This window comes from Patella vulgata, chromosome 3 (assembly GCF_932274485.2).
Source record: "Patella vulgata chromosome 3, xgPatVulg1.2, whole genome shotgun sequence".
NCBI classification, from domain to species: domain Eukaryota; kingdom Metazoa; phylum Mollusca; class Gastropoda; family Patellidae; genus Patella; species Patella vulgata.
In genome coordinates this window covers 27,001,820-27,013,836 of record NC_065881.2, presented here as the reverse complement: position 1 = coordinate 27,013,836, position 12,017 = coordinate 27,001,820, and the positions used below count along the sequence as shown (strand labels likewise).

The window sequence follows — 12,017 nt, the reverse complement described above, 5'->3', positions numbered from 1 at the left end:
ACAAGGTACAACAAAGTGAAACAAGGGCCATAACTCACAGCGTAATTAACGGAAATTGCTGAAATTCAATAGGCTTCTTCGTTTTACTAATTTAAATGATGCATATCAATTTCAAACAGATCGGATGATAACTGTTGTCATTAGAGCGTTCACAACATTCAACAAAGTGAAACAAGGCCTTAACTCTAGATGTAATTAACGGAAATTGCTGAAATTCTATAGGCTTCTTTGTTTTACTAATTTAAATGATGCATATAAATGTCATACAGATCGGTTGATAACTTTTGTCGTTAGAGCGTTTACAAGGTGCAACAAAGTGAAATTAACGGAAGTTATTGAAATTAAATAGGCTTCTTCATCTCACTAATGCAAACAACATATACTAATTTCAAAACAATCAGATGATATATGTAGTCTGTAGAGTGTTTACAAGAAATTGTGGACTATGGACGGACGGAGCGACGGACCGATGGACGGGGGCGACAGCAATATACGACCACATTTCCATGTGGGCGTATAAAAATATAGCAACTAAATGTTGTTTCTGGATGAAAGCATCCCTGACAAACGTTTCAAATCTAACGAGATGATCAAGAGTGCTCCTTTGGGACTGAACAAGGACAGCTGTCTAGTCCTTCGGATGAGATGAAAAACCGAGGCCCCGTGTATACATTGGAATGCACGTAAAAGATCCCTTGGCAGTTGGAATTCGATATAAGAGTAGGTGATAGTGACGCTGCCCGGGCAAAATTTCCCTCATAGCACACTGTATGGCGTATGCCCGTCTTCATTAGCCCAGTATAGGAGCAGAACAGTAGGAAGTTAAACCCCATTTCATTTCATTTCATTTCCTTTGTGACCGAAATCCACATTGGAGGTCAGTAATACAGTTGTTGGACTCAAGGTTCCAAACAAGCCTTCGATTGATCAATCTCTCCATGGTTTTGCAATTACAGCTAGTTAAAGCGATCGGACGATAGTTGGTAGGATTCGAATGATCTTTACCTGGTTTAGAGATGGGAATTATTGTGGCTTAACTTAAAGCAATGAAGGAGGGAAAAACCCATCAACCCAAATCTGGTTATAAAGATCTAATAATATTAAAAGTGTAGAAAAAGATAGATGTTTTAAAATCTGGTAGTGAATCAGTATCCCGAGCTCGTTTAAGAGAATCGCTAAGTTCAGGAAGAGAAAATTGATCATTATAACATTCATCATTGTGGGACTTGAAGTTAAGTCGCCTGTTCTCCTGCTGATGTTTAATGCCCCGAAAGGCATCAGAGAAGAAATTGGATGATGAATTGAATGAAAATGTACTGGCCAGAGAGTTAGCAATATCAGGAAATGTTGTTAAGGTGGTATTATCACCATTTAGATGGTTAACTGATAATGCACTACTTTTACCTTTAATCCTACGAATCCTATCCCATATCGATTTAGAAGTCGTACAGGATTTTATCCTTGAGACATAACCCTGCCACGAAGACTTCTTTGCCTGGCTTATAGTTCTACAGGCTTTCGCCCAGACCATTTTGTATGTTGCAAGATTCTCCATGGAATTGGAAGGGTGATTCTTAAGGCGTCTTAAAATACGATCACGCTCTTTCAGAGCGGATTTGTAATCGTTATATAAATTATACCATGGTTTATTGGAATAGCCTGCACAGCTACATCTTGAAGAATTGAAGTGAATAAGGCGATGGAATCATCTGTATCTTCTAGCTCCTTTGTGTCAGAAGAGAAAAGACACAAAGATTCAAAAAGAGCCAAATCAGCCTTATGCAACTTCCACCTCTGCAGTCGTTCAACAGGAGAGGTTCCATTATTTTCTATAAAGATTGGAAAATGATCACTGCCACACAGATCTTCATTTACTCTCCATGTAAAATCCTGAAACAGGACCGGAGAGCAAATAGTGAGATCGAGGGAAGAAAAAGAAGCTGTGGCAGGATGTAGATAAGTGGGCGAGTCATTATTTAAAGGGACAATAACACTCTTGCTGGCTTGAAAGCTCCAGAAAATAAATTATATCTCTATCTAAGTACTAGATGTTTAAGTGTCCTACCTAGTGTGTAAATTATCCATTACATCCTATTTTACTTGTCCAGAGGGTTCGAAAATATTTTTAAATCGAAGTTTCATTTGAAAAGGTTTACGTTAGACGTTTCAAACCATTATGATGAATTTTTCAAAATTTTTAAATGGGGTGTGTTAAGATGAAATTTATATCACCAATTAATTGGAATATTGTAAAATAGTACAATTTGTTGACCAGAATAAAGATTGGGACATATTATTCAGTTACAACAAGAGTGGTATTGAGCCTTTCACAAACACAAATTATTAATGTTAATGAAGTCCACTATTTGTTTACCTCTGTTGTTATTGTCTGGACTCCCCCAGTGTGAATGATGACCATTGAAATCTCCCGTAATAATAAAACCGGAGAGGTCATCAAGATCTCTGGGGTTCAGATGCAAACTTGGTGGTAAATATACAGAGCAGATTGTGATAGGAATATGTAGAGTCACCCTAACTGCAACTGCCTGTAAAGGCAAGTTGAGAGCGACTTTACTCTGCGGAATATTTCCATTAAGGAAAATGGAAACATCACTGTGTGCTCTACCATCATTATTAGCAAAATGATGATAAGCAACAAAATGTCTGAGAGATAAGACATCTGAATTCTTTAAAAAAGTTTCTTGTAGACAAATAGCTAAAGGTTTAAAAAATTTTAATTAAAATTTGAACTTCATTAAAATTTGGTTTAAGACCACGACAATTCCATTGAATAATGGGATTAGCCATTTTCAGGGAGGTTTAACAGGACTTCTATGATGTTGTTTGGGGTCATGTACTTCAACAACAACATCCTTGTCACCCTTCCTACTACGGAAGGTATTTAATTTTCGAGGAACGTCTTTATCAGAACGTTCCTTGATTTTGTTGGTTTTGGGTGGATTTCCACCATTTGGTAGAGGAGTGGGGGGCACAATCTCCTCTATCTCAGAATCCCCAGACTTATAAACAGTCTGAGTGCTGAGGGTTACAATTGCGGGTTTTGGAGGAATATGAGGTTTTGTTTGTTTTGACAAGGAAACTTTTGTCGCAGCTGGAAATTCAACAGGCGTTTGGCAAGCAATAGAAGTGGTCTTCGGCTTGACTGCATTTGCAAAAGACATTGGAAATGTTGGGGTTGCAGCCTCAACCAACTTCCGGATACGATATATTTTTCTCCGTTTTGACCTGTTGAACTTGTTTTTCTTTCTTCCATATTGGGCACTCTCTAAAATAAGCAAAATGAGGCCCTTTGCAGTTAATGCAATGGTGATTAAGTTGATAAGATGTACTTTCGTGACCATCTTGTCCACATTGAGCACACACCGCTTTCCCCTTATATACGTTTTTACTGTGTCCAAAGCGTTGACAATGAAACAACGTAATGGATTTGGGATGTAAGGGGAAACTGGTATGGCAAGAAAACCAGCTTTGATCATCCTAGGAAGATCAGGTTTATCAAAGGTCAGGATATAGGTGTTGGTTTGGATAATATTACCATTACGTCTGATGGAAATACGTTTGACGTATGTAACACCTTGTGAGGCGAGATTTTCAAGCATCTCTTCCTCACAGCTGCCTTCTAAATCCTGAGACCGAATAACACCTCTTGAAGAATTAAGAGAGTTATGCGGTGCAACTTTGATCGGAATGTTGGCTAAAGTTTTTGATTTTAATAATGAAGTAGCGTGTGATTCTTTAGCACATTCCACTAACAGAGTACCATTTCTCATTTTTTTGACGCTTTTGGGCTCACCAGCTAAGCCAGCAAGACCTTTAGCAATCAAAAAAGGAGAGGTTTTAGCTAAGTTGATATCATTCGTACTCTGTATAACCAGAAATCTGGTTGACCCAACCCGCTGCTTTAGAGTAGGCACTCAGGACACAAAGGTAGAACTGCAATAAATACATTACAGATTTATGGGAAAGGTGCGCCTCCTCGTCAGCTAAACACGACCAAAGCCGAATGATCAGAGTGGGCCACTCTAACCTCCCATCTAGCTGAATTGTGGGCCGAAGCAATGTGTTGCTTTTTACGACACGCAGGACATACGAAGGATATATTCTTATCACTCCCTACACCCCAGGGGCGTCTCAGGGTATAGGGAATAGGTATGCAAAGTTTGAAGATGATCTGTTAAGAATTGCAGCCTGTACGCGATACACAGACACATGCTTAGACCCATACACAAACAGACAGGGGCAACAGCATAATATGTTCACATTATGAATGTGGCCGTATAAAATATGAAGATCTTCATGAATTTTACCTTTTCATAATGCTTGTGTTCAGCAGTTTTGTTCCTCATTAAATCAGATACAACTATTTCTCTTGTTGCTATAGCAATCCTAAGATCTGTAGCCATGTCTTGAATCTCAGATTCTGGGTGGTGTATTGATAACTCATTTAACAGTGGCAGCAATTCATTCATCTTCATCTTTTCTTCTTCAGTAGTAGTCTATAAAACAATCAATCTAGATTCTAACTATTTGTACCATATACAATATTAATATAGCCTGATTTATTTTGATGTTAATGTCATCTTATTTTCTTGTTAATATCATCTTATTTACTTCACTATCTTATATATCATACACTATCATAAAGAAAGGAACTAAGAATTTCGACACGACTGCTCAAATCTATGTACTAACCTGTCTGGGGTTTGTCATAATCGCAGTAAGTAAACCCATGGCCATAGACAGAGATTCACTTTCAAATAAATGAAACACATCATCTTTTGTATGTTTCCATACTTCAATGCCTCGTTCTAATGTAGCCTGTAAACAGAGACAAGATTTTTTTCAAACCACTATATATAGTACAAAAGTTGCTTAGTTTTTCGAATATGAGTTGATAATAGTCATATCTCAATCTCTTATATTTTTACTTCTATAAAAGGCATTATTTATAAGTACGTAATACATTCACGAAAAACTACTAAGCAATTTGTTACATATTTAATAAGAAAGGCAGATTACACTGCTGGATGGATAGTGTGTAGAACTGATCTCTGAGCTTTTACTAACTGGCTTCTGTGTTAGAATATCCTCAAATCACGCAGAATAAGTTTAAGTTAACTGTGGTTACTATTCATGGAAACTCGTGAGAAATATACGAGTTGTCAGTAGTTGCTTAAACCTGTCAGTACTTGCACTGTAAGTTAGTATTCCTATAGATGGTCAGTAATAATCATAAGGTGAGTATTTAAGTTAATTGGTTAGTATTCCTTACTTTTGACAGTAAGTAAAAATAACGTCAGTAATTAAACAAACATGAGTTAATCCGAACATATCACTAGTCAGGCGACTGCGGGAGAAACTGGCAAATGTGTGACTAATTAAGAAAGCGTCACTATTGGGCTATAGTTCACTATCTGGGTGAAACCGCCTGTTATCTTTGCGTCATTAACTGGAACTGACATCAGTAGAGTGTGAAATCATGAACAATATAAATTTCTGGTAAGTTTTTTGATAAGGGATTAGTATCAGTTAAATTGTGACTTTTCTGTTAAATCGCCACTATATCCTGAATTAATTATTATTAATAAATTATTTATTAATATTCTTGACTAAGGGGAAATAAAGGATGCCAGTTAACTGCCGTATTGTGTAAAAGACAACTGAACGTGTGTCTCCAAGAAAAATGGTGCAATGTGTATTGTTATGTTACACAGTAAGACTGGTATCATTTAAAACGGGGTTTGTAGCACTAGAAAGTATGCATATAGTTTACTTTCAAAACATTGTTTGATAATTGATAAAAATCGTTTGAAAATTACAACCAGCGGCTGCCAGACAGGATGCGCCAAGATTTTGCAAAAGATGGATAGAGCACAAGCTAAAAAACAAAAACGATTTTTCGTACACTCAATGGCCACAATCCAGAAAGTTATGGTCTGAAATGCGCAAATATCAAAAGGGACTGAGATTTTTAGAATATAAAGGTATCTTTTAACTTTCATCAAAATCAGATAACCAGCGGCTGCCAAGCAGGATACGCCCACATTTTTGAGAGATGGATAGAGAACAAGCTAAAAAGAAAGTGATTTTCCCTACAATCAAGGGCCATAATCCAGGAAATTACAATTCAATGTGCGCAAATATTGAAATGAACAGAGATCTTTGGGTTATAAACTTAAATTTCAAGTTTCAACAAAATCGGATAAAAATTGTGACCTCTATAGGGTCTACAACCTTGATATACCATATTTTTAAGCTATTTGAGAACGAGGGGCAGGCATTTTGTCTGTCAGTTTTGGGCTGATTTTCACCAAATTCAAACTCAGCCGTCCTTAGGGTGTAACGGTGATATAATAATAGGTTTTTTTTTAATCGGATAAAAATTATGACCTCTATAGGGTCCACAAGCTAAAAACTCGATTTTTCGTACAATCAGGGGCCATAATTCTGGAAGTTACAGTCCGATATGCGCGAATATCGAAAGGAACCGAGATCTTTGGGTTATAAACTTACATTTCAAGTTTCAACAAAATCGGATAAAAATTGTGACCTCTATAGGGTCTACAACCTTGATATACCATATTTTTAAGCTATTTGAGAACGAGGGGCAGGCATTTTGTCTGTCAGTTTTGGGCTGATTTTCACCAAATTCAAACTCAGCCGTCCTTAGGGTGTAACGGTGATATAATAATAGGTTTTTTTTTAATCGGATAAAAATTATGACCTCTATAGGGTCCACAAGCTAAAAACTCGATTTTTCGTACAATCAGGGGCCATAATTCTGGAAGTTACAGTCCGATATGCGCGAATATCGAAAGGAACCGAGATCTTTGGGTTATAAACTTACATTTCAAGTTTCAACAAAATCGGATAAAAATTGTGACCTCTATAGGGTCCACAACCTTGATATACCATATTTTTACGCTATTTGAGAACGAGGGGCGGCCATTTTGTCAGTTTTGGGCCGATTTTCACGAAATTCGAACTCAGGCATCCTTGGGTGTAGCGGTGATATAATAATACGTTTTTTTTTTAATCGGATAAAAATTATGTCCTCTATAGGGTCCACAAGCTAATTTTTCGTACAATCAGGGGCCATAATTCAGGAAGTTACGATCCAATATGCGCGAATATCAAAAGAAACCAAGATCTTTGGGCTATAAGCATACATTTCAAGTTTAAACCAAATTGGATAAGATAGGTTGCCAGGCAACGAAACATACGCCCACAGCAGCTAAATCGTCCGAGCAGTCAACAAGAGTTGTCGCATATTTTTACTTTTTTCAGTAATGAAACATTTATAATACACTAAAATCTAATACAGAAAACCATTAGAATTTGTTTGGTTTTTATAAAGTTTTGCCCCATGCTAACGTTTTGTATACAAAACTTTTAATACTGTATCATGGATTTAGCTGTTCCAAGTCATAAAAATTCATTGAAAATCAATATACTTGTTCGTCTCAAGATCTCAAACTCTGTGTATCAATCTGAAGTCAATCGGATATTAACTTTGGCCTCTAGAGCGTCCACAAGATTTTTCAAAGTGATCAAGGGCCATAACTTTGGCAGTAATTATCAGAAATCTTTGAAAATCAATAGGATTCTTCGTCTCGTGACCTCAAACACTGTGTATAAATTTAAAGTCAATCAGATATTAACTTAAGCCTTTAGAGCATCCACAAGGTTTTTTGAAGTGATCAAGGGCAATAACTCTGGCAGTAATTATCGGAAAATCGCTGAAAATCAATAGGCTTCTTCGTCTCATGACCTTAAACACTGTGTATAAATTTAAAGTCAATCGGATATTAACTTTGGCCTCTAGAGCGTCCACAAGATTTTTTGAAGTGATCAAGGGCCATAACTCTGGCAGTAATTATCGGAAATCGCTGAAAATCAATAGGCTTGTTCGTCTCATGACCTTAAACACTGTGTATAAATTTAAAGTCAATCGGACGGACGGACGGACCAACGGACGGACGGACGGACGGACGGGGGCGACGACAATATACGACCACATTTCAATGTGGGCGTATAAAAAATTGTGACCTTTACAGTGTTCACAAGCTAAAAATGTGATTTTTTGTACAATCAGGGGCCATAATCCATGAAGTTACAGTCCGATACATGCCAATATCGAAAGGAACAGAGATCTTAGGGTGATAAACCTATATTTCAAGTTTCATTGATATCAGATAAAAATTGTGACCTGTACAGTTTTTACAAACAATTGTGGACGAACAGGAGAGTGATTCATACTCAATTTTTATTAACAACAAACAGACACTACTTCGGGATAATTTTAACATTATATGATAAGACTTACCATAAAAACTTCATTCATCAACAATGGAAGTCAGGGGCCATAATCCAGGAAGTTATGTTTTGGTATCCGCAATTATCAAAAGGAAGATCTTAGTGGGTAATGGTGATATATTCACACGTTTTTTTTAAATCGGATAAAAATTGTTCAAACAAGGGCCATAATTCAGCAAGTTATGATCCAATATGCGCAAATATGAACCAATATCTTTGCGTTATAAACATGTATTTCACGTTTCATCGAAATCAATCAAAATTGTGACCTCTAGAGGGTCCACAACATTGATTTACCAGATGTTTACACTATTTGCGTACAAGGGCGTGGATTTGTCTTAACTTTTTTTGGGGGGGGGGGGCGGACGAACCCTGGAACCTGAAACATTTGATTACCAAACGAAATAAATAATTACGAACAGTTTACTGTACCAGTGTTATTTCGATGAAGGCTGTAACTAGGGGTAATATGATGACAATATGGAAAAATTGACTACCTACATCAAAGCTGCATAAATATTAATTGTTCATGAAGTTAAGTTAATTGTTCTACGATTAGGACTGTTCTCTTTGAATATCTTGGCGACATGAAGGGGGTCATTATGCACCACACATGCCCTCAAGTGGTTCAGTCGGTTTTGCGTCATGGAGTTGCGCAGCCAAGTTTTGATACAGCGCAGAGTGCTGAAGGATCGCCCATCTGAGCAGGAACTAGCAGGGTTCAGCAGTGTGAGATGAGAAGAGCTTCGACAGAAGGGAACATCTGCCTCACTTCAGGAGACATAATGAGGAACACTTCTATACAAGTCGAAAACTGGCGCTTGAAGAATGTCAATTCTTGTTCGAAGTCCCGATTCAGTTCCAGATACATAGAAAAAAGCTCACCATCATGTGGATCATCCTCAGTATCCCCGGTGTACTCGTTCTGTTCTACTCTACCATGGGTTAATCCATAGGGTTTCCACCTTGATTGTAGCTATAGTCTACGAACCAATCAAACAGTTTACAAACCTTATTCATGTCCATTGACTGAATGATTTATGTAAGTAATGTATATATTTCTAATTCATTTTTATTTAATTGTATTATCAAAATCTGTAGTATGTTTCGCTGATGTCAAATATGTATAACAGCTATATGTTTGACTTTTGTTATTATTATTACTATTCGTTCTTTGTCTGAAATGTTTCATTCTGTTATGTTTATTATTATTGAACTTATACTTGGCAATTTGATTCACAATAATTCACCTCAGTGGAAGCGGACGTAAAATAGAACTAACTCACACACAATAACTTGTCTACGATATCAGGTGGGCGTAAAACTCAGCGAACGAAAGAACGATTCTCAAAAAAACTCTTGAACCTACATAAACGCACGGTCTTCATTGATATGATATAATATAATTTGTTGTTAATAAATACGCATTAGAATAATTTATGACCGGCCGCATCTAAATGAGTCGGAATGCGCGAGAATCATTAATGAGATAAAGACAAAATAAGTGAAAATATTGATTTTGAACGAAATTGAGATTTTTACAAAAATGAGTTTAGAAATATATTGTCTATCGACACAGAAGATCAAAATAGCAATAAAACATTTTAAAACACCTGTATTTGAATGTTTTGTAAGAGTACCGTATTCTGAAATCTGTCCTATTTCTTATAATTCTCAGCGAAATTAGTTGTTTTTCTTCGCTCGCAGTGGGACGACCGGTCATTCCTCTTGCATAACAATTGGCATCGTTGTAAAGCGGGGCATCTCTAGTTTATAAATATGATCAAAATATTGTCGATGAATTGATTTTGAACGAATATAATCGAGTTTTAAAACCCTCCAAAAATATAAATAAACTCCGCCTGTTGTCATGCTGTCCACACAACTCCTTTGCTGATTGGCCCAGACAACGCCCTTCCGATCCTAAATCTATGCCATCAAACTCATCAAACATTACAGTGTAACGGTGATATATTCAAACATTTTTTGAAATCGGATAAAAATTGTGACTTCTATAGGGCCCACAAGCTAAAAACGCGATTTTTCGTACAATCAGTGCCCATAATTCAGGAAGTTATGGTCCAATATGTGCGAATATCAAACAGATCTGTGGGTTATAAACATACATTTCAAGTTTAAACCAAATCGGATAAAAAGCTAAAAACATGATTTTTCGTGCAATCAGGGGTCATAATCCATGAAGTTACAGTCCAATACATGCCAATATCGAAAGAAACCGAGATCTGAGGGGAATAAACCTATATTTCAAGTTTCATGGAAATCGGATAAAAATTGTGACCTGTAGAGTGTTCACAAACAATTGTGGACGAACGGTAGAGTGGTTTATACTCAATTTTTTTTAACAAAAAACAGACACTATTTTGGGATTATTTTAACATTACATGATAAGACTTACCATAAAAACTTCATTCATCAACAATGGAAGTTTGACCACATTGGATTTTTGAGGATATAACAATTTAGAAATAATGTTATAAATGCTTCAAAATCTACCCGGCTTCCATAATCAAGGCAGATAACTCTTGGTGAGAATAAGAGTTATGTCCCTTGGTAGCCATAAAACTGAATCGTACTCCCGGGAAACGAAATTCATTTATCGCAGTCAGAAAACATTGTTTATTTCCTTGCTGTGAAGAAACGGAATACACTTGATGGACGACTGAATTTGACATGTGTGCGCATGTGCAAACGCTTAGTTGTTTTAACAATATACCCACGCCTTCAAATGTCTTAATATTAACTGTTTATAATGCTACAGTGGAAGTTAAAATACAAGTTTAGCTGGATATGAAAAGATCGACGTTTGACATGAATTGCTTAAAGATTAGCCTAATGCATGTATTAAAAAGAGCAGTGATTTCATTTCTGTATACCCACAGACACCGGGTCTGTTTATAATGGCATGTTACACAGCGGGAGCGAAAGAGAGAGGGAGAGAGACGTCTATAAATCTAATAATGTAACAGTTTAATGTTAGTCCCAAAGATAAAAAAATATTGTGCAGTATGATGTTTGTTATGAAAAATAAATTGTCGGATAAAGTACGAGGAAAATATAATGGCATATTGTAATGCGGAGAGTGAGGAATAAAGACCTCTATAAATCTATTAATTTAACACTTTATTTTTTGTCCCACAGATAAATAACTATATAGTGCCATATGATGTCTGTTATGAAAAAAGAACACATTGTAGGATAAAGTATGGGGACGATATTCTATAAGTATTACAAATAAAATAACGATCGAGATTCAGGGAGATTTGAATTCGCATTTGGTATAGTGTGGAGGGGTAAATACAACATAAAAGATAATTTATATTAACAAAAAATTCAAAATTAGGACCACGTTCTCTCGTGTGGTATGGTAGCATTTACACACGAATATTTATGTTATCTGTTCTATGTCGCATTCATTTATACAGGCATTCAAAGCGCTCAATAACATTTACCAAAACACATTTCATCGTGACCAATGCCCTCTGAATGAGTATATCTGTATGTTAGAGCTGCATTTTCTACCGAATGTTGTCTTTTGCAACATCATTAAATCATATACATATATACATATATCTGTCTGTTCAGATATTTTTATAACAATCAATGTTATCACGAATATTTATGTTATCTGTTCTATGTCGCATTCATTTATACAGGCATTC

General features: G+C 36.3%; 1 protein-coding gene across 3 annotated transcripts in view; it reads right to left on the bottom strand.

The window, feature by feature from the left end:
* The window catches only part of LOC126816897 (transport and Golgi organization protein 6 homolog), a 146,182-nt gene that overhangs the window by 18,074 nt on the left and 116,091 nt on the right, over positions 1-12,017 (bottom strand). For all 3 annotated transcript variants that reach the window (XM_050543700.2, XM_050543702.2, XM_050543701.2), the window contains 2 exons: positions 4,714-4,839; positions 4,329-4,517 (listed from right to left, as the gene is read on the bottom strand). In XM_050543700.2, coding sequence (XP_050399657.1) covers positions 4,329-4,517; positions 4,714-4,839 — 315 coding nt within the window. The remainder of the gene's footprint in view (positions 1-4,328; positions 4,518-4,713; positions 4,840-12,017) is intronic.